General features: G+C 50.5%; 3 protein-coding genes across 3 annotated transcripts; 2 read left to right on the forward strand and 1 right to left on the reverse strand.

Moving 5' to 3' along the window:
• Nucleotides 1-576: 576 nt before the first annotated feature.
• Nucleotides 577-5661, reverse strand: GCC1 (GRIP and coiled-coil domain containing 1). Its single transcript, XM_068549394.1, has 2 exons — nucleotides 4243-5661; nucleotides 577-3383 (listed from the first exon to the last, which is right to left on the reverse strand). The coding sequence occupies exons 1-2, from the start codon at nucleotides 5272-5274 to the stop codon at nucleotides 2088-2090; spliced, it is 2328 nt and encodes a 775-aa protein (XP_068405495.1). The 5' UTR covers nucleotides 5275-5661; the 3' UTR covers nucleotides 577-2087.
• A 2777-nt stretch (nucleotides 5662-8438) lies between these two features.
• On the forward strand, nucleotides 8439-11417 carry ARF5 (ARF GTPase 5). Its single transcript, XM_068550084.1, has 6 exons — nucleotides 8439-8638; nucleotides 9163-9243; nucleotides 9579-9688; nucleotides 10152-10223; nucleotides 10707-10832; nucleotides 10935-11417. Exons 1-6 carry the CDS (start codon nucleotides 8572-8574, stop codon nucleotides 11019-11021), a joined length of 543 nt encoding a protein of 180 aa, XP_068406185.1. The 5' UTR covers nucleotides 8439-8571; the 3' UTR covers nucleotides 11022-11417.
• A 1113-nt stretch (nucleotides 11418-12530) lies between these two features.
• Nucleotides 12531-18258, forward strand: FSCN3 (fascin actin-bundling protein 3). The gene is made up of 6 exons (XM_068550217.1): nucleotides 12531-12674; nucleotides 13724-14420; nucleotides 14760-14878; nucleotides 16914-17073; nucleotides 17553-17723; nucleotides 18053-18258. Exons 1-6 carry the CDS (start codon nucleotides 12531-12533, stop codon nucleotides 18256-18258), a joined length of 1497 nt encoding a protein of 498 aa, XP_068406318.1.
• Nucleotides 18259-22801: the final 4543 nt, after the last annotated feature.

Raw genomic sequence — 22801 nt, forward strand, 5'->3', positions numbered from 1 at the left:
GAGAGGCCACGATAGTGAGAGGCCCACGCACCGCGATGAAGAGTGGCCCCCACTTGCTGCAACTAGAGAAAGCCCTCGCACAGAAACGAAGACCCAACACAGCCAGAAATAAATAAATAAAAAATAAATTTAAAAAAAAAATAGAATCTAGGCAATAAAATAAAGTCTAACCTTTAAAAAAAAAAAAAAAGACCCAACACAGCCAAAAATAAATAAATTTTTTAAGATAAATAAATTAATTTTAAAAAATAAATAAATAAAATAAAGTTCAAAGCAGTAATTATGGAAGTTTCAAGCTCGCCCACTAAACCTATGAGAAGGCTTTTTCCAGTGTAGTTGCCTATACACAAACACTCATACACAATTCCAGGCTAAAAAATTTGGGCTGTAATTGAGGCAGTTAAAGCATTGAGGTATTCCTCCCTAGATTCAAGCTCATGGATTAATATGATGAAATATTTCTTACATCCTTTTCATTTCCCATTTACATTCACACTCCATTTATGTCCACATATATATATATATATATATATATATATGTATATGTATATATATACCATTAAGGAAGCACACAGGTCAAGTTGGTCAGGTTTAATGATTCCGTGGTTATTATCATTTGAACACATCTCTTCTGTTCCGCTAAGTCTGCTTACTGTAAATAGTCCAGGTCACCCAGCCTCCCAATCAGAACATTTAATCACAGTCTCTGCACCCCCAAACCCTCACAAAACAGATTGCTATGATGAAATAACAGAAAGATACATATTAGCCCAGTCAGTGGCAAAGCACTGGTCTTTAGGATCCAAAGATCTCTACAACCAGCAAAAGCAGATGGGGGAAAGCAAAGAATTGGGAAGTGATACTGTTTGAACCCAACTTTTCTGAGCCCCTCCTTTAGTAGTAACATGTGTGGGGAAGACGAGGCTTACGGACTGAAACTCTATTACCTCCCTAAGTGAGTGGGCAAAGTACTCTGGTGACAGTAATGCATGAACACCCTGGCTGCAGGGACGTGGAGGTTTAGCCAGAATGCTATCCACGGAGCAGCAAGTACCCCAGCCCAGCCTCAGCTGAATTTCCACCACTTTCCTGTGAGGGTCATAGCATTCTTCTGGAATCCTCTGCAGCAGATTTTCTTCCTCTTCCCTGTCCCTACAAAGGCAGAAACAGCTTGGGGGGGACGGTGTAAATCTCTGTGCTAACTCCTTGTATCCAGGCAGGATCAGACCTTCCTGATCAGACCCCTCTCTGTAAGAAGGCAGAATTTTTTCTTAATGGAAGTTCAACACTGAGGGAAAGCTAGCAAAGTCATTCACTCACAATCTCAGGCCAACCCTAGGCAGACAGGTTAAGACAGGGACAAATGTGTGAGAGGTCTAGAACCCTATCCAGGCCAAAAGCAGTCATTCAGGAAATCCCTAAGATCCAACTGGTGCTCAGGGTTCTCTCTAGGATGGTCACAAGTGGTGTGTTTTGTCCAGACTGATTATGTCGTACCTAGCCCTAAGTATTCCAAGCTTCCCAGGTTCCAAGATGAACTTCCCAATTTCACTATTCCTTGGCCGTTTGGACTAGGGGACAATCTGTCACTATTTCAAACTTCCTGGTCCCTCTCCAGCCTGAATTTCTGTCCCCAGAGAATTGGGGCAGCAGTTGACCAGACTCAAGATCTTGATGAGATGGAGTAAATAGCTGGTCCTTGTGCATGTTTAGAAATTAACTGAACTCCCTTTGGAGTCATATGTACTCCTAGCTCTGCACTAGGAGTATGATATTAAAGTCAAAAAAACCTTATTTTAAAAGATTCTCACTTACCCAACTTTTGCACCTCTGAGTCCTAACCTTTCCCCCCGCTTCCCCTCACACACACCACCAGAAGATGCTGTCCCAACACTTTCAGTATCTCTAGGGCCCAAGGATAAAATGGCATTAATGGCATTTGGCAGAAAATCCCAACCCACATTGAGGATTCCTCCCAGGTCAACACAGTGAAGAAATGATAATGTAAGAGAAGAGGCAGGAGAAACCAGAGCCTGCCCCTTCTCACAGAACAGGCACAGAAAATTGAGGAGTTAGTGAAAAGGGCATCATCTCTTGCCAGAAGGCCACCAACTAGCACCGGCTGGGAGCCGCATGATCACTTGTTTCTCCTCTGGACTGAAGTGCAAGATGGTGAGGATGGCGGTGAGCGTCTGCTGGCGGCCCACGGTGTCCGGCAAGGTCAGGAAGCGGTAGATGATGTTCTTGAGGTACTCCAGGTTGGCTCCCTCCCGACTCTGGTCCCTGATGTTCTTCGCAATGTGGCTCTGCAGGGCCCCCACCTCCTCCCGATGCCGCTCCCCCTCCTCCAGCAGCCGATCCTGCAGCTGATGCACCTCCCCCTCCAGCCTGTGCTTCTGCTTCCTCAGGGACGTGACCTCCACCTCCTTGCGGGCCAACTGCTCGGCGTAAAGGAAGAAAGTGGGCTCGCTGGCCGCAGCCAGTTGCAGGGCTTGGGTCAGGCTGTCCGGGGCAGATGTGTCCGCCGGATCCCCGGGGCCCACGCTGCCCACAGGGCTTCTGCGTCCCGGCAGCCCAGAGGACAAGGCCACGGAACGCAGCTGCTCCAGCTCCAGGTCCTTCTCGGCCAGCACGGCCAGGGCCCGGTCCCGCTGCTTGTGCAGCTCCTCCTCCAGTTTCAGCGTGCGGTCCCTGAAGTCCAGCTGGCTCCGCTCCAGTTCCTGCCGGTGGATGTGCTGCAGCCGGGCCAGCTCCTGCTTCCAGCCCTCAGCCTCCTGCTGGTGCTGGCATTCGAGCTCCTCGCAGGACAGCCGCAGCGAGATGTACTTCTCCTTCAGCTCCGCCAGCTGCTCCCGGGCTTCCTCCAGCTCCTTGCCCGGGTTCCCGTCTTTGACGTTCTTGCTCTTGAGGACGACCTGGGCCCGCATCTTGTACCTCTCAAACTCCTCCTTCAGCTGTTTCAGCTCCTGCTGGTAGTAGAGCGCGCTGGCCTTCTCCCCGTCGGCAGCCTCTGAGCTGGGCATTATCTCCAGGTTGCAGAGCTTCTCCACGTCCAAGGTCACCTGGCTCTTCCTGGCCGCAACCTGCAGCAGCCTCTTCAGCTTCTCCATCTTGTCCTTCAGGACATTGACATCCAGACTGGACTCCTCTCCATGGCTGTCCAGAGGGGACCGGCTAGAGGCCGCTAGCGCCAGTGTCTTGTTCTCCAGGTCCAGCTGAAGAATGCGCTCCTTCAGCTTCTGGATGGCCAGCTGGTCCTTCTGCTTGGCTTTCTCATAGGTGCCCAGCAGTTCCGACACCTCAGATATTTGATTCTCCAGGGCCGCCACCCTCTGCTCTTCCAACTGCGACTGCTGTCGTAGCTGATCTTCGGCGAGGGCTGTCTGGAAAACAAGGGAACAGGTGGAGATGCATCCAGAAAAGCCACAAGGCCCGATGGCAAACTTTGAGAAAGCAAGAGAGGGGAGCAAAAGGGTTATGGGACAGAGGTGGCCTGGCAAAAATGGGAACTGGGAATTTTTCTGTTCGTTTGGGAGCTAACCCAAGCTCCTGTAACCTGCTCCCAGACACACATTACACCAAACAACATTAAGAACCTTTGTAGATCTGCTGTCGTTCTGCTTTAGTGTTTCTGCTCTCTTTTCTCATATGCCAAGCTCACATGTGAAGTGTGCTCTTAACCATATGACATTCTTTTCCTCTTCCAATATTCCTGGAAGTTCAAAATTGACTTGGATCTCTCCCAACACTGAAAGGTGGCACTGTAAAATAGCATACCTTTCCAGACAAGGCAAATGTTGACTGCAAGCAATACAACAGGTTATTTCTTCTGAGAAAATTCCCTTGGCCCCCTTCAGCCACCCTACCTATAGGCATACACTGCTACCTATATATAGGCATATTCCTACAAGCATACACTCCACCTTTCACCGCACAGCCGCCACTACACTGCTTCACAGAGCACAGCTGGGAAAATGCCAATGCCCAGATGCTCAGAGCTGTCTGGCTCCAACCCGGCCTCCACTCAGAAACTCCACATCCTATTGGAAGCACACTCTGTGGATACTGTCAACACCACACAGAAAAGGATTTCCCAGGACTCACAAGTGAAACTTTCTGAATAGCATCAAAAATCGACAGTGCAGCCACTTAGTTCTAACTATCAAAGGAGGAAAAAAAGCCCTAGTATTTCCCCACTTCAGGTTAAATGACTTAATGTTTGAAGGAGATGAAGATAATTACCTTCCTCATTTCCTGCTGCAACTGAGCCTGGAAATGGCTTTTAAGGCAGGCGGCCTCTTCCTGAAGCTCCTGCAGCCGGGGGTCAGGCCGATTCTTCTCATCTCGAAGAGCCTGCAGCTCACCTTTCAGCTCCTCTACCTCACGGGTCAGCTGCTTGGTTTGCAGCTCAAACCCTTCCATCTGACCGGCTGCATAGGCCCGCCCAGCCAGAGCTTCTCGGGTCTCTTCCAATCGAAGCTCCAAGTCCTGGCGCTGGGTCCTCTCCTCCTGCAGCAGCTTCTGGAGCTCACGCAGCATCAAAGCATGGTCACTCTGCTCTTGGGCCCGATCGTGCTGCTGCGTGATAAGTCGGGCTTTGGTTTCTGCTATCTGCTCCTGCAGCCCCTTCAATTCTCCCTCCAGCCGGCCCCTCTCCTCCTCTGCTTTTTTACTGGCATTATCTAAGTCCTGTTTCATCTTCTTTTTGTCAGCCAGGTAAGAAGCTTCCATGCGGGACTTCTCCTGGGTGACTGTAGCCAAAGAGCTGGTCAAAGTCGCCAACTGAGTCTTCAGCTGGTGCAGTCGTTTGTCCACCTCCCCACCCCCAGACGGTCCATCCCCACTACTACTGCTAACGCCGCTCTCCGATCCGCTGGCCTCTTCGCACTTTAGAGGTGGTGGTCCACGGGCCAGTCTGTCATCTTCTACCCCAAACTCACCCTTGGTGCTGGTGAGACTGGCCGCAGTATCTAAGCTGGTGGCGGTCCCAGTGCTATCCTCGCTGTGAGTGGAGCATCGGTCATCCACAGAGTCAGGAAAGGTGAGGCCTTGAGGCTGGACACCTGCAAGGCCAACATCCGCCTCGTGGGATACCGACAGCACCTTAATGCTGGCCTCCAGCGCCTCTTTCTCTTTCAGCAGACTTTTATAGGCGCGGACTACATCCTTGAGACGTGCCTGGTACTGGAGGAGCTGCTTCTTCTGGGTCTCAATGGTCTCCAGCAGGTCCTTCTTGCTTGGGCCGCCCCCGAAATTCATCCCAAACTTCTCCATGAGGGTTCAGAACGGGCTGTTCCACGTCAGTGTTCGGACAGCCTGGGAGAGGGTCACGAAGACGCTGGCGGGGAGAGAGTTGTCCCTAAGGACTTACATCCGCTCCTCACAGCTATTCGAGACCGGATGCAGGGCAGCGGGGCAGCCTGGCAGAAGCGCCCGCCAGGTCCCAGGCAGGAGGGCAGGGGCGGGTCCTATCCTAGAGGCGGGGCGACGCTGGCACGAGAGGAGCACACTGCCAGGGTTCGCCCGCACTGTCCCAAAAGCCGTTCCGCGCTCCCCGCTCGCCCGGGCCACAGCAGCACCGGCCGGCCCCGGGCTCACGACTGGCCAAAGCCTTAAGCTGAGCGGAGCCCCATTCTGACTTCCTAACTCTAGCGTCTGGACAACCGCACTTCCGGGTCCGCTGGAAGTGACGACAGCACGACGCCTCAGGCCCCGCCCCCGTGGGCGCGAGGTGGGCGGGGCTACTTCAGCGGGTGGGTGGGAAGCCGCCTGTTGCGAACCCAGCTGGGCCACGAGTCGGTCACTCTCCAACAGAGCGCTGGTCACTCTCCACCAGAGCAGAGCAAGCAAAATCGAGTACACGGAAGTAATGCTGGTTTGGTGAGGGCGCCTGATCTTGCCCTAGCGCTACGATCAGCGAGGGACGGGGGCGACGTCGCACTGAGTCCTTACCAAAGACCCAGGTGAGCGACACGACCCCACTGTTTGGGGGCTCAGTGCATTTGTCCCTAAAGAGCAACAATTAAGACTCCCTTTCGGACCACGGAAATGGCAACTCTTTCTAGGACAGTATTTGGCACCTAGTAGGTGTACAGTATAATTATTAGCATCCTTCCTGAGTTCTGCTGAGTTCATTAAACAAATATATATAGATGAATATATATAGCCGTGATGTCCATCCTAAGTGCCAACCATATTTCAGAAGCTTCACAGGAGTTTTGTTATTTAGTCTTTACAATAATTCTGCTGAGTGGGTGTTATTAGCACTATTTTACAGATAGGGAAACATGAGGCACAGAGAAGCTAAGTAACACGCCCAAGGTCACACAGCCAGTAAGTTTAGAATCCTATCTGGATCAGTCCGAGTCTCAGCATAACCAAATGCTGTGCCAGATGATCACCATGAAGAGACAAGATCCTGCCCTCAAGGAGACCACATCTAGAGAGGAAGCAGACATGCAAACAGGAGTATATTCAAAGTGGTACAGAAGTTAAGAGGAGGGAGGCCTGTCTAGGGGAGACAGAGAAGGCTCTCAGTGGAAATACTTTGGGATTTGAAGGATGAATACTGATTGCCCATCTAACTAGAGATGAGGGAAACAAACATTCCAGGCAGAGGGAAAAAATTGCAAGGACTCCTGGGGCATCAGAGACACTGGCTCACCCGGGAAGCACTGAGAATCATTTCAAGGCAGTAGCTTAGGGTATGCGAAGGAGGTGGCAACAGATGGGGCTGACACAATAGATGAGGACCCAAATTAAGGCATTTGGATTTTATCTTGGGTGATAAGACACTAAAGGATTTTCATCACAAGAGTGGCATCATCAAGTCTTGTATGACAAGGTGAAGATACCAAGGTGCAGAAGGCCATTTTCATTCATGGGGATCAGATGGTAGTGAAATAGAGCAGTGACAACAGGGATGGAAAGAAAAAGGCTAATTGAAAGAGCTAAAGATGACTTGGTCACCACTAGTTATGTTATTATATTGGAACTCTTTTAAATGTGCTCGTCAACATTGTAAAAGCCTTCTTAGGAATGCAAGTCTATGACTGAAGAGTAAAAAAGTCATGTATTCACTCATACCTGGTGCCCAGAGTCTGTTCTCTTTACAGACTGAGGGTCAGGATGGGGCAGACACTAGAAGTCTGTTCAGACCCAGATTCTTGGTGGCCCAGATAACATCAGCCGCATCACACAAAACATTCAGATACATTATCTTATTTTAATCTTCACCATAACCTCATGAGACAGGACAGATACTAGTCTCCCTTTACAGATGAGAAAATGATAGGTTGTGAGTATTGTTGAAGTCAAGCCCCACCCCCCCCAAAAAAAAGGCAGAACTGAGAATTGAACTGAGGCCTGGAACAATGGCATAAAGTGGGTACTCAGTAAATATCTGTGGAAGGGAGGGAGGGAGGGAGGGAGGAAGGAACTTTCTCTGATTCCCAGCTCACTTCACCATGTCCAGTCCATAAGCAACTCATCCTAGAAGCCCACTGCAAATCCAGAATAGGCAAAACGCCTGCCCTTGCTCCACTGAGCAAACGATTAGTCCATTCAACCCAGCCAGCATTTGTTAAGCATATATTAGGTGCCTGGCATTGACCCAGTCTCTGCCATAGAAGAAATTTAAATTAATTCCTATCTTGCTATTTCGCCTCAGATGCTAAGATGAGTGGGGAAATAACTTACGAAGCTCTTTGGCAAGAGCCTCACAAAATCCTAGATAGCTGTGCATTGAAAATCCAGGTTCCCAGGTCTGTGGCAGAGTGAGGAGGGAACTTTAGAAAGGCTGCCCTCTTCGACTGAAAGGCATTGTTTCCAGGGCCATCAAGGCGAAGGCAGAGTTCTCCAGTATACAGGAGTAGGGTCTACGACCCCGCCGCCAGAACTGGGGATCTTCCACTGTTTCTGCTGATTGGGGATCTATGAAGGTGGCGTTTTAAGGAACCATGAAGCGCATCTTCTTCCACCTCTGGCGTACTCCTCTCGAGATTCTACGGTCACTGAACCACCTGCTACGTTCAGAGTCCCTCGCTGGGAGGTGGGAGGATAAAAGGGAGGACTAAGATACTTGCACAGAACTTCCGCTCCCCCGGGGAGGAGGCTGGAGGTTACCAAGAGCTAAACCGGAGCCCAGAGTGGGTTGGACGCAACAAACCAAGGCCCAGCGACCGGCCACTGAAGATGGGGGTGGAGGGCCGTTATGGAGCGTTGTAGGCTTTCCTCGGCCCTGCCCGGGTTGCCGGTTCAGCGCCATAGACCTGACAGGCGTGCTAGGAACTGGGGGAGACCCAGGCCCTTTCCATCTTTAAAGCTGGCGCGGGACTGCGGAGGCTCGCTCAACTTCAGTGTCTCCCTGAGCCACGGTCTGGAGGCGGGCGGGGGCGGGCCTGGGGGCGGGGCCAGGGCGGGGGACGGCCCGAGGTGACGTAGGGCCGGCCGGGACGCGCGGAGGCCGCGGCAGCGCCTCCTCCTTCTGCTGCTGCTGGGCCCCATCCCCCAGCGGCCGGTTCCAGCCCGCACCCCGCGTCCGTGCCCGCGCCCCCTCCCCCGGGCCCCGCCATGGGCCTCACCGTGTCCGCGCTCTTTTCGCGGATCTTTGGGAAGAAGCAGATGCGGATCCTCATGGGTGAGGCAGATCAAGCGCGCGGCCCGGACTGGAGCGCCAGCCCCCGCGCAGCCCTCTCGCCCCCGCGTCCCTCCAGCCCAGCTCACCCCGGTCTCTGACCCCGAGTCACCCACCTCCTAACCCCCTGGGGCCGCTACTCTCGGGTGGGTCGCGGTCTGCAGCACCGTCCCCGGAGCCTGAGACTGAGAGCTGCGGGCCTGGGTGGGGTGAAGCTCCCTTCGCCCCAGCCCGGCTGGTAAGAAGGGAGGTTTCCGCCCTTGGAGACGACTTTTAAAAGGAGCGCGGCCTTTCTCTTGCGCCTCTTTCCCCTCAATCCTCTGCCGCCCCTCCCCCGCTTTGGGGGCAGGAGTTGGCGCTCCCCACCCTACTGCACTCAAGGCCCCGAAGGTAGATAACAGCGCGCACCTGGAGGCGCTCGGGCTCTCCGCCCCCGTCACCATCAGCTGTCCTGGCCTCTCCCCTTCCCTGGGCTCTAGGGGGCTCCCTCGCTCCCGTCTCCATCCCTGTGCCCCTCTCCGTTGCAGTTGGCTTGGATGCAGCCGGCAAGACCACAATCCTGTACAAACTGAAGTTGGGGGAGATTGTCACCACCATCCCCACCATAGGTGAGTCCGGACGGGAGGAGCGGGAGCGCGGCGGCGGCACTTCTGAGGATCTTCTCTGCATTCTGCCCCAGGCCCTTATTTCTGTGCAGGGAGCTGACCCTGACATCAGATACTGCTACATGAGAAGTGGGTCAGGCTATCTTTACGTGCAAGATGAGGCGGGATGGATGTGACCTAGCCGGGCCCCATCTGTGGGCTAGCTGGTCCTCTGGGGTTCTTTTCCCCTGGGCCTTGATCGTTGCCTTCTAGTTTTATATCCCTGCTGAATCCACTTAGTTTTAGTGAGTTCCTTCCTTTCAGGACTTCTTCCTCATATTTTTACCAATTATCTGCAGGCTTCAACGTGGAAACAGTGGAATACAAGAACATCTGTTTCACAGTGTGGGACGTGGGAGGCCAGGACAAGATTCGGCCTCTGTGGCGGCACTACTTCCAGAACACTCAGGTTGGGGCTCCCCAACCCTAGGGGAAGAGGGTTAAGGTTAGAAAGACTGAGATGTTGGCCCAGGCCAGGAAAAAACCCTTACCTCCTTCTACACTCATTTGTAGGCTAGCCTCTCCTCATCCTTCAGAACTGGCCTCAGACTTCTGAGACTTAGCCACCGTAAGCTTCTCCTGAGAAGCAGAATTCTGAATCCACACTGCCTGATTTAGCTCTCGTCACATGTCTTTCCCTGTTCCCTTGCACATCTTTTAGCTAGACTGCTCGCCTGAGGGCAGAGGCTGTATCCTTTGCTGGGTGTCTCCAGTTTGTGCGAGGACATCTGCAAAGCCGTAGTGGAAGTTTACTAGATGAGAAGGGTTTAGACACAATTAGACGTGGGCAGAAGAGAGAAAGAGCCAGACCAGGGTGTATATGTCCCAGGCTCGAGTGATTGCTCCTCCTTCCTTTCTTCCTTCCCACCCAGGGCCTCATCTTCGTGGTGGACAGTAATGACCGAGAGCGGGTCCAGGAATCTGCTGATGAACTCCAGAAGATGGTGAGCCCCCAGAGCCCTGAGACAGAGAGATCTCTGTGCTGGTGTGAGAGTCAGGAAATGCCTCACAGGCCTTGAATGTGTGATTCTCTTTGTGGACACAGTCACAAGAAGTAGCTCACCCTGTTTTGAATTGGGGTCAGGTAAAAAGTATAGGACTTACTTTTTCCTTGCATTCTCTCCTGTCTTCACAACTGACTCTGAGAAGTTGGTGGGGAGGGGGGAGTTCTACGTGGTGGAGAGAAACATCATCTTACGTTCTTATTTTTCCATTTGGAAATTTTGTCATTTTGACTAGGGCAAGGAGTCAAATTAGAAAAAGACCCTTTCTGGACTTCAGGCCAGAATGGCCTCAAGCTAGTTTATAACTCTGTCTTGGGTTCAGCAGTAGACGACACAGTATTCTATTCTTCTCACAAATATGCTAGAAGGTAAAAAGGTGGGCTCCCGTACACAGCTGGATTCCACCCCCTTCGCCTCTCCCAGCTGCAGGAGGATGAGCTGCGGGATGCGGTGCTGCTGGTGTTTGCCAACAAGCAGGACATGCCCAACGCCATGCCCGTGAGCGAGCTGACCGACAAGCTGGGGCTACAGCACTTGCGCAGCCGCACGGTGAGGGCCTGCCTCTCCCAAAGGGGCCCCAGGCCAGGCAGGAAATAAAGGCATCTCCTTTTCTTCCCTGCTCCTGACCCCTTTCTTTCCTTCTCCCCACAGTGGTACGTCCAGGCCACCTGTGCCACCCAAGGCACGGGTTTGTATGATGGGCTGGACTGGCTGTCCCACGAGCTGTCGAAGCGCTAACCAACCAGGGGCCGGCCCCTGCTGCCCAGAAGCTCCCGCGTGCATCCCGGGGTGACCAGACTCCCGGACTCCTCAGGCAGTGCCCTTCCCCCCCAACTCCTCCTCCCCCGCAGACACCGGCCTCTGCTCCTGCCTGCATGTTGTCTCTGTTGTCGGAGCCTGGGGCCCCGCTCTCTGGGCACGGAGGGCTCCGCTCTCCTGCCTTCTGGGACCTGTGGAAAGGGGCTTCCGGGGCCAAGGCCCCTTCTGCCAGAGGAGGAGCAGGGATCTGGGTTTACTTTCGTTTCTTCCGTTTCGGGTGTACCCTTGGGGCCAGGTGGGGAGGGAAGGTGAGGGCTCCGGGTGGTGCTATGATGTGGCACTGGATATTGAGTAATAAATTTGCTGTGGTTTGTACACGGTGTTGTCTGTAGCCTAGAGGTTGGGGGCTGGGTTACTGGCTGCAAAGAGACAATATGGGAGAGGCTCAAAGCAGCTAAGGCTGCAGGGCCAGCCCCGTCCCCCAAGCACACACACACATCACTGCCCTCATCTAGCTCAGCTTCTCCTCCTTTACTCTTGAGATTGGAAGTATTTAGGGGCTCCAGTGGAGGAAATCCCCTTCCTTCCCCACTTCCAAGGGACCTTTGCTGCGGTAACAGGCTCTACCTTCATGGGTCTATAAACCACCTAACGCCCATTTCCCATCCATCTCCCAGCTACTTAGAGAAGTAGGCAGTGGGTCCTGGAGGCTATTGGACAACAGAGACTCCTTGGTGAGGGAAGGACTGATATCCTTAGGGGCAGCCCTGGCTGGTTGCCCAGCAGCAGGGCAACTGGGGACTGCTCTGTGGTCCCCCCACCAAGGCCAGTCTCCTTACCCTGCTCCTGAGCCAGCCCTTCCTGATTAGCATGAGTAATCTGATCCTTGCTGGTTATCTAGGGTTTCCTCACACTCCCTGAAAAGTACCTTCTGAGATGTTTTGGCCTCATCCTCCCAAGGACCATAGAAGGTAATAGATTTTTCTTAGGTATCTTGAACTCTAAAAACACTTGAGCCCCAAGGGAGCCAGGCAGACCCCACTACCTAGGGAGGAAAGAGGTTGATTTCTATCCTATGATTAAAATGAGGAACACAAGTTAAGAAAGGGAGGGACTTACCTGAAGTCACAGGTGGTGGTTGGCACAGGCTGAAGTTCTGATTCCCGGTCTTAGTTACCTCGATGCCTGGAGTGATGTGGGGAGACTAGTGCCAGTGGCCCTGGACCCACTTCCTCTGGGCTGTGGATTGATGTTGCTGAGCCAGTGCCCCTTCTCCTCTATGGTGGGATAAGAGGCAACCCTCACAGTCACAATGCTCCCGGGTCACAGAGGTGCTGGGCCCCAGGCCAGCCTCTGCCTAGGAAGTTCCCTCTGGAAACATCTTCTGGTGGGCACTAAGGGCCTGATTCGGGGCCCTATGGCCTGTAGAACCTCACCACTGGGGAGAAGGCTGGGCCGGACTGAGTCATCACCTGTGGTGCCGGCCCCATGAATGAAGTGGAATGGATGCCAAGACAACCCAAGGCCGAGGACCTAAGGGTTGGGCTCATCAGCTGGGCGGGATCCTACCTCACTTTTGAGACATATAAGAATACTGTCACTGCTACTGCAAAGGGTTTGGGCCGGAGACAGGTAACAAAGCAAACTTGCACTGGAACCATTTTTCCCAAGCCGTGAGTGTGTGTGTGTGTGTGTGTGTGTGTGTGTGTGTGTGTGTGTGTGTGTGGTGTGGATACACTTTCAACCTAATCAGTTTACTAGCCTCTGCCATTGTCAGGGCAAGCCAGGCTTTTGCTCACAGGTCTCCATTGCTCCCTCTCCCCCTCTCTAAACCTAATTCTATCAGGTGAAGTCTCAGCCCTGGCTTTGCTACCTTGTCTTGCTCTGGCTGCTCCCTCCCCTCTATCCCAGCACAGTGGTTGTGTTATCACAGAAAGGAGAGGTGGAGAGGCCAGGCTGGAAGGCAGAATTGTGGGCGTCCGGGAAGTTGGACCAGCAGAGTTACTGCAAAGTCTATGTTCTGGTTGTAGTTTGAGACTAGGGTACTCTAGAAGCCCTCAGAGATTTGGTCTTCATTTTAGAGAGTGATGTAGGCACCTCTCGGGATGGTGCTATAGAGCAAGGCAGTGGCAAGTTCCTCTCGCTTATAACAAGGTTGATCACAGCTGAAACAGACAATTCCATCTTGACTGTTTGTGCTCCCATCCTCATCCCCGGAGCCCGGGCCTGCCTGTAAGAGGTCTTTCTTTTCTCCTGCCATGGTGGAGAGGTGGTTTTGGGGGGTGGACGTGTTGGCTGAGTGTGCTGTCCAGGGGCAACAGTGAGAAAGAGAGAAGTAAGACTTAAACAAAAGCATTTATTGGAAAGTTAGGTATTTAAGGAAGCAACCAAGGAAGAGAGAGAGGGAGTTTTACCCTCCATTATCTGGAGGAGTGGGCATCTAGAACGTCTCTTGGGATCTTGAGAAGCCCTGTGGCTCCAGTGGTGGAGGAGCCCTGAGATCTCTAGATTACCACTGGATGAGAGGGTAGAAGAGTGGACAGCAAGGAGGCCAATGTGGAGGGAAGGTGGTTGTCCTCAACGAAGGTGCTGGAGTGATGCCAGGGGTGATAGTTGAAGGGCTCCTCGGTCTAGTCTCTCGGCAATACTGATTTCCTTCTTCTCCCTCCCAATGCCTCCAGACCTGGGAGATCCTAGTGAGCAATAAGCATGACACACAGGCTGTGGTACGACTAAGAAGCTTGCAGGGCTTCTACCTTCTGTGCGAGGCGGATGGTTCTCTGTGCTATGGCCGGCCAAGGACAAGCCATCATGGATGCTTCCTAATCCGCTTCCACCGCAGTGGCAAATGGACCCTCCAGTGCATCATCAGTGGTCGTTATCTGGAATCTGATGGCAAGGATGTTTTCTGCACCTCCCGGGCCCTCTCAGCTTACCACATGTGGACCCCCCGGCCAGCCCTGCACGTCCACGTGATCCTCTACAGCCCCCTCAACCACTGCTATGCCCGGGCTGACCCCACCATGGGCCGAGTCTGGGTGGACGCACCAGTTCCCTGCCTGAAGGAATGTGGCTTCCTGTTGCATTTCCAAGATGGATGCTACCACCTGGAGACCTCTGCACACACCTTCTTGTCCCACTTAGGCCGGCTGGTCTCCCAAGCCTCAACACAGACAGCTTTCCACATGCAAGTGCGGCCTGGAGGGCTTGTGGCGCTGAGTGATGGAGAAGGAGGCATGTTGTATCCACAGGGCACACGCCTGCTCCTGAGCCTGGGCTCCAGTCCCCATGGGGGCGAGGAGTGGCTCATCCTACAACACTGCCCTACCTGGGTCAGCCTCAGGTCCAAGACTCGGAAGTTTCTCTCCGTTGTCTACGGCAAGTGCTGGGTCCAACACGGCCATAGCGGGAGGGAGGGCTGGCTGCTGAAAAGAGGAAAGTGTGTTTGGGATCAGTGAGGACTTTTGAAACTAATGATAAGGAAGATCCCGAGGTCCCAAGAGGATCTCTGCTGCCATGGAGAAGGGCTTTAAACCAGGGGCATGGGCTTGGAGAGAAAGTGGCCTGGGTCTTCTCCAGGCCACTATGGTCCAGCCGAAGGTGATGAAGGCTGAGGAGGGAAAGCAGAAGCAATGCCAGCCATGAAGTGTGGAGGAGGGGCTGAGCCTGAGGCTGAGGCCAGACTCAGGCTTCTTCTGATGTGTTCTTCCTCTGCAGACGTGGAGGTGTGTGCCACCTCTGAGCACGTAACCCCAATGTCCTTGTTCCAGTTTGAATGTGACAACAAGAGCCCCACCTTGCAGCTTCGTTCAGCCAATGGCTGCTACCTAGCCCAGGTGAGACCTTGACTTTCTGAGTAAGAGAACCCTTAAGCCCTGATCTCTCCCTCTCCAGACACACTTTTTCCTTCTTCAAGGCAGATGATCAGATGGTGAGGTAAAGTGTGGAGGTCCTTGTCAATAAACATTCATTTTCATCCAATGGGCCCACTTTCATTCAATGGGGCCTCTTTAAAAAAAAAAAACTTAAACTTTATTGAGGCATTATTTACATACAATAAAATGCACCCATTTTAAGTGTACAATTCAATAAGTTTTGACAAATGTATACAATCATGCTACAATCATATCACAAGTTAGAGAATATTTCTATCACCACAGAAATTCCCTCTTGCCCCTTTTCAGTCAGATCCCCTCCCCTCTTGCCCTCCCTACTACCACCGGTATATATTCTGTCACTATAGATTAGGTTTGCTTACTCTGGAATTTCATATAAATGGAATCATACAGTAATTACAGTATATATGCTTCTTTCACTCAGCATGATGTTTTTGAAATTTGTCCATGATGTCACATGTATCAGTAGTTCGTTCCTTTTTATTGCTGGGTAGTATTCCATAACTCTACTCATAAACACAAACATAATTTGCTTATCCTTTCACTTGTTGATGAACACTTGAGTTGTTTCCAGTTTGGGCCATTATGAACAAAGTTGCTATGAACATTCATGTACAAACCTTTTTGTGGGCCTACGCTTTCAGTTATCTTGGGCAAATACGTAAGAGTGGAATTATTGGGTCATACGATAAATGTGTGTTTAACTTCTTAAGAAAATGTCAAGCAGTTTTCTAAAGTGATTGTACTATTTTACATTCTCACCAGTAATGTATGAGAGTTCTAATTGCTCCACATCCTTTCCAGTACTAGGTATTGTCTGTGTTTTTAATTTTGGTCACTCTAAAATTAAATGTGTAATGCCATCTTATTGTGGCTTTAATTTGCATTTCCCTTATAATTAATAATGTCGAGCATCTTTTCTTTTTTTTTTTTTCCAGTGTTTTTGGTGGCTGCCCTTTATTTATTTAAATTTATTCTATTTTATTGTTTTTTTAAAATTTTGGCTGCATTGGGTCTTCATTGCTGCGTACAGGCTTTTTCTAGTTGTGGTGAGTGGGGGCTACTCTTCGTTGCGGTGCGCGGGCTTCTCATTGTGGTGGCTTCTCTTGTTGCGGAGCACAGGCTCTAGGCGCACGGGCTTCAGTAGTTGTGGCACGCGGGCTCAGTAGTTGCGGCTCACAGCTCTAGAGCGCAGGCTCAGTAGTTGTGGCACACAGGCTTAGTTGCTCCGCGGCATGTGGGATCTTCCCGGAGCAGGGCTCGAACCCATGTCCCCTGCATTGCAGGCGGATTCTTAACCACTGCGCCACCAGGGAAGTCCCCAAGCATCTTTTCATGTGCTTATTGGCCGCTTGCATATCTTCTTTGTGAGGTGTCTATTCAGATCTTTTGTTTATTTGTTATTGGGTTGTCTTATTATTGAGTTGTAAGGGTTTTTGTGTGTTCTAACATCAGTCCTTTGCCAGATTTATGTATTGTAAACGTTTTCTCCCAATCTGTGGCTTGCCTTTTCATTTGCTTAATAGTGTCTTTTGAGCAGCAAGTTTTTAATTTTGATGAAGTCCAATTTCTCTGTTTTATAAATGGTTAGTGCTTTTTTCTTGCACCAGGAAATCCTTGCCTACCCCAAAGTTCCAAAGAATTTCTCCTACGTTTTCTTCTAGATGTTTATAGTTAAACTGTGGTTATAGTTTAGCTTTCACGTTTATGTCTATGATCTATTTCGAAATGATTTTGGAGTCTGGGCCAAGGTTCGTTTCTCTCCATATGGGATACAGCACAGACTGGAGAAGTGGGAGAGCTGAGGTCACAACATGTTTTCCAAAAAGCATCTGAAGGCATAAGCGTACCCTGGGAGAATAAAAAAAGCTAGAGGGTGGGATGTGGGAAAGAGGGTCTAAGAATAAAAATATTGAGGAGAAAGCTGAGATTTTGGGTCCTTGATTCCCTTCTCTGTTCCCAATATTCTCTCCAGAGGCGCCATAGGAGAGTGATGGCTGATGGGCACCAGCTGGAGTCTGAAGCCTTCTTTCGTATGCACTGGAATTGTGGCAGGATCATCCTGCAGTCTCCCAGTGGACGCTTCTTGGGCATCGCAGCCAATGGCCTGCTGATGGCCAGTGCCACCATTCCAGGTGAGCAAAGCAGGCCTTGACAGGTTATTCCAAGTCAGAGACGCTTTCAGAGGGAGCAGGGGTTATGATAGAAAGACCACTGGAGTTGGGGTCAGAAGATTTGGGTCTGTATATCTGCTGAATCCCTGACTTTTCATCATCACTTGGGCAAACCACTTCTCTGAGGCTCAGTTTCATTGTCTCCATCATCAGTGGAGGTGACAGCCAACCTGCCTGCCTCACAGGATTATCCTGAGGATTAAATAGATTCACACATCTCAAAGGAACGAAGATTAAAATTTCTTGGCCTCCACGCTGTACTAAGTGCTTTCACAGACATTTCACAAGCACCTAGCGTGAGACCTGGCACATAGTAAGTGTTCACTAAATATTAAGATAATTGATAACACCCTTCTGCCATTAGTGCCCGTCTTCCTGCTTCCATCTGGGAAAGCACCTAGAGGCAGCCCATCCAGATAACTTCTTCCTGTTTCTTTCAGGCCCAAATGAGGAATTTGGGATTCGATTAGCCAACCGCCCCTTCCTCGCCTTGAGGGGACGGTATGGGTATGTGGGCACCTCGTCGGAACACGACCTCCTGCAGTGCAATATGGATCAGCCCGACTGCATTCACCTGCTGCCCTGCCGCCAGGGCATCTACCACTTCCAGGGTGAGTAGCTCTTCTTCTTCACCCCTGGGTTCATGGTCTAACCCAGCCTTAGCCCCAACTCAGACTTCAGGGCCTGCCACTCAGGGCCTACTAATATAAAAGGGAAAGCAGTGTTTCTGTTTGCTTTTACACTTCAAGGCCCCCAGAGTGGGGGGGGAGGGGCAGAACAGAAGCCAGCCCTCCTGTGTTTCTAGAGAGGGACCTGCCAACACAGGCAGTGTAGGGCGGTCCGGGAGGGGTGGCATGCCTCCTGGGAGCCTCCTCAGAGGCTGTACTGAGGGAGACGTTCCTCCAGAATGGCCCACCAACCTGAGCTCTTCCCTCCCCAGCACAGGGTGGATCCTTCTGGTCAATAACATCCTTTGGCACTTTTCGCCCTTGGGGAAAGTTTGCCCTCAACTTCGGTATAGAGCTTCAGGGCAGCAACTTGCTCACGGTGCTGGCACCCAATGGCTTCTACATGCGATCTGACCGAAGTGGCACCCTGTTGGCAGACAGCGAAGACATTACCAAGGAGTGTATTTGGGAATTCTAGGTAAGGTAAAGTGTGTAAGGACCGGGGGGTATGGGGGCAGGAGCTGCAAGAGAAGAAGAGAGGAGGGTGGGGAGGCAGGTGGCAGTCAGACCAAAATGCAGCCCAGGCTGAATTCTATCCGACAGCTGGATCAACTCCACACGTTCATTGCGAGTCTGTGCCTTTTCTCTCAGGGCTTCTAGACCTAGACTTGCTGGAGAGAGGAGTCAGATCTAGGTTTCTCACTGTTATGTCACGCTGACACTTGTGCTTGCCAGCCAGCCTGCAAGGAACAGGATGAAGCGTACCTGTGTAGCTCTCTCTTCATTAAGGTGTGGAGTTTTGCCCCCTTTGTAGGGAAGACGAGTAACTTTGGGGGGTATTCTTTCCACCCTATGCACTTTCTACCCCTATACCCCTGGATCCTTGGGGGTGCTGATGGCACCCAGATATTTATCTGCAGCGCTGAGCCTTCTCCTGAAGTCTAACCTTATCTCTTTCCAAATTCCTGATTGACAATTGACTTGACTTCATCCTGCCATCCCCTCCAAATCAGCCTCCTCACCCTCCCCTTCAAAGGTGGTCCTTCCTGCCCTCCCCACGGCCATCTAGGGCACCGCCATCCTCACAAACTCTCAGGCTCAAGACCCCAGCACCATCTCTCCTTCCTCCCTTACATTCCCTTCACCAAACCCTGAAAACTCAGGTACTTCCTTAACAATGCCTCTTGAGTGCTTGCTCCTTCTGCATTGCTGTCGCCACTGCATGGTTCCAAGCTTTCCACCAAGAGCCTACACTGCAACAAGGGCTCCCCAGCAGCACTCCCTGCCGCCAGGCCCATTCCCACCCGATATCTTCTCCACCCCAAGTTCACTTTCCTAAGAGGTGCCTCCATTCCATCTTTCCCTGTTCACAACTCTTCAGGGCACCTCAGTGCTCTTAGCCCTGTCCCTTCACAATCGACCTCGCTTTCCTGGCTTGGGAACTCATGAGGATGTTGCAGAAAGAGATAGCTTTTGATATTATATTAGACCTGGAACCAAAACTAACAAGGTGTGGTCCTTACTAGCTCTGTAACCCCAGGGAAATTGCTCTAACATGTCTAGGCCTGCGTTTCCTTATCTGTAAAATGGGAATAATATCTATTTCACAGAGTGGTGTGAAGGTTTAATGACCATATGCCTCTAGATAAAGATCCCCGTGTACATTCACTCTTTTCCTTCATTTTCTGCCAGTTTTCTACACAAACCTTTTAATTGTGGCAAACTGGGGAAAATACAATGAAATTCCACTGGGCCTGTTTTCTTATTTATTCCATGAAGTATTTGGATCGAACTAAATTTCTCAGGCTCTTTCCAGGCCTAACATTCTAGTAGACAGTGTATCAAAGCGGTTAAGAGCTCATTTCTGGACTCAGAACTGGGTTCTAATTCAATGTTTATCAGTTAAACTTGTTGTTTGATGTTGGGCAAATGAACCTCTCAAAGTCTGCTTCTTGTGGGTAAAATGGGAATATAGTGTTTATCTCGTGGTATTATTGTATTACATGAGCTGATGATAGTGAATGCTTAGTAAACAGCCTGGCACCTAGCACACTCTCACTCCATCAGACATCTCCCCCGATCCAGTTTGAATTCTTAGTAAATCTAACCTGTTGACTGTAGTCTCCCTGTGAATTCTGATGCAATTTTGCACCATTCATTGGATTTTAAAAAATCACCTCTACTGCCTTTTCCTATAAACTAACCTCACCTCTGTCCTTGTGATCCCTCATCAAGAATGGAACAAATCACTTTATTCTCTCTCTTCCCACAGGATCTCACCAGGTTTTTCCTAAAAGCCAAAGATCAGCAAATAACTGACTGAAGGTTCCTATTTCCACTTGCCCCCCAGGTCCATGGGATGCCACCTACCAAAATCCAAATCCTCCAGGAGAAGCTACTACACTAAACCGAACAGGAACCCCAGAGTCAAGATCCATGAGAAGAATATCTGTTACACAACTTTTCCTACCCACTTTAGCAAAACACCTGTTTCAAGCAACAATACATCACAAAAGGCCACCCCCAACACCCTGGTGTGCCTCTGACTTGTGAGTAGGGGTGTGGATGTGGGTGGCGACTGAGACCTCAGGTCACTCCAAGTTCTATCCAGAAGAGGGGAGACCAAATGGTAACCTATTCTTCTATTGATTCTCCGCATCCCCTCCAGAACCACTAGACTTTTCCCAGTGATCCCATGAGGATCCAGCCTTGCCCTGAAGGATTCAGAAACCAGATATGACTAGATGTTCTTTTGGCTTAGAACAAAGGAAGGATTATTAATGATCATAACAGCTTATGCCTCTATAGCCCACCCTCCCTCCAAAGCTTACCAACCATCCCACCTTATCACTACCTTTGATCCAATCAGCTGGACACAACAGGTACTTTCCCTATCACTGCCTACCGTTTACAGGGAGCTGACGTGATTTGCCCATGACTGGGACCTCTGACGCAATTCTTCAATTAGAGTAGACCCTAACGTCCATGGCTCTTTCCATCAAAACAGAGTTTCCAAAATGACTGTCATTCTTGCACTGTCTTCATAACTGGCTTTTATTTACCTACCGTCCACCCTATTAATGTCTTTCTTTTCTTTTTTTTTTTTTTAATTTTTTAATTTATTTATGGTTGTGTTGGGTCTTCGTTTCTGTGCGAGGGCTTTCTCTAGTTGTGGCAAGCGGGGGCCATTCTTCATCAAGGTGCGCGGGCCTCTCACTATCGCGGCCTCTCTTGTTGCGGAGCACAGGCTCCAGACGCGCAGGCTCAGTAGTTGTGCCTCACGGGCCTAGTTGCTCCGCGGCATGTGGGATCTTCCCAGACCAGGGCTCGAACCCGTGTCCCCTGCATTGGCAGGCAGACTCTCAACCACTGCGCCACCAGGGAAGCCCTTAATGTCTTTCTTGACATACACTCTTCAGTACATTTATTTTAAAAGGGATGTTTTGATCACTATCATGAAATGGAAGACCAGAATCACTTGCCATGAATAGAAAGTGACCATGAAAAGAAATACAATGAAAACAAAGTGATGTTTCAAGTCTTAGTTAGATTTCCCTTCTTTGACCAAGGCTCAGAGACTCCCTTTCCCTCTGTTAAAAAAGTAAATTAGCAACTGTCACATAGGGGCTAAAGAGTAGGACCAAAATGAAAATTTTCTCTTTGACACAATCAGAACTGAAAGGGAGTGGAAGAGGGGAAATTGTTCTCATTGTTAACCCAATATTATATAAAGCAGCATGCAGACAGTTCCTAAAAGTTTCTCAAATACCAGTGATGCCTGACCCCTATTGCATCATCCCATAAGCAGTGCCTGGTTTATAAGTCCACTGAGAAGAGAACCTGAAACCAGAACATGAGAGAGATTCTGTTTGGATAGAGGAAAATGATGTCAAGTTTCTGTAAGTATGTTTCTCCTCAAGAACATGAAAGAATTTTGTAAACATTTTAATCCAATAAAAAAAGGTTGCAAACACTAGAGACCAGGGCATCTCCTTTCCTGCAGAACATTAAGAACAGGCCAAGGATGTGGAGTGGAGTATAGTCTTCAGAGATAAGACGCTGGGGGTCATTTAGTGGAGAACCCCTTCCTCAGCTTTCCATAAATACATCTACACACTCAGATGCACGGGCATGCATGTGCCCAGGGACACACACACACACACACACATTGGTCTGCCCCGCTCCCCGGAAGTGGTCATCCATCCTCCACTTGAATGGTGCTCAGCCATGGAGCCTCCGATGACAGCTGCTTCCATTGCTGAGGTCAGTTTTGTTGCTGAAGTGAAGGGCATATTCTCAGCTGTACTGTGAATGTTGTCACCCCACAAAACCTCGTCCATTTCCCTGAGCGGTCTGTCCAGCAGGGTCCCCAGCTTGAGGGGAGAGAAGGCAGGGCGGGGCAGGCTGCACTCTATTACCCTCGGAATTTCATTCCAGAGCTGTGCTGTCCCATAGAACTTTCTGTGCTGATGGAAATGTTCTATAAAATTTACTGTCCAATACAGTAACCTCGGGCACATGTGACTGCTGGGCGTTTGATTTGGGGCTAGTGTGACTGAGGGGCTGAATTATTCATTTTATTTCATTTTAATTACACCTTAATAGCCACATGTGGTCGGTGGCTATTTACTGAGCCCCACAGCTCTAGAGTATTTGATGATAAAGAGACTTCCTGAAGGACAACTTCTGCATTTGTACCTGTCATAGATGGGAGTAAACAAACATGCCCCCAGTCCCCCCCTACCCTGCTTTGCACCATCATCATTCCATCCCCTGCTCTTCAAAAAGGAAAGAATTTGGAGGGATGAGCCCATCCCCCATTCCAAATATCTCCTCTTTCCCCCTTTCCCCCCATAGCCCTCTCTTTCCCTGCATCCCAAGGCTTCCCAGGAGGAGCCTAGAGATTTCTCTGCAGGGAGACAAAATTGAGATGAGTTGGAACTTACAGCCAAGAAGAAGCAAGCAAACATGCCCCAGGAGCACATACAAAGGGATGAGCAGAATATAAAAGGGGTCATTTC

This window comes from Eschrichtius robustus, chromosome 8 (genome assembly GCF_028021215.1).
Source record: "Eschrichtius robustus isolate mEscRob2 chromosome 8, mEscRob2.pri, whole genome shotgun sequence".
Classification (NCBI taxonomy): Eukaryota; Metazoa; Chordata; class Mammalia; order Artiodactyla; family Eschrichtiidae; genus Eschrichtius; species Eschrichtius robustus.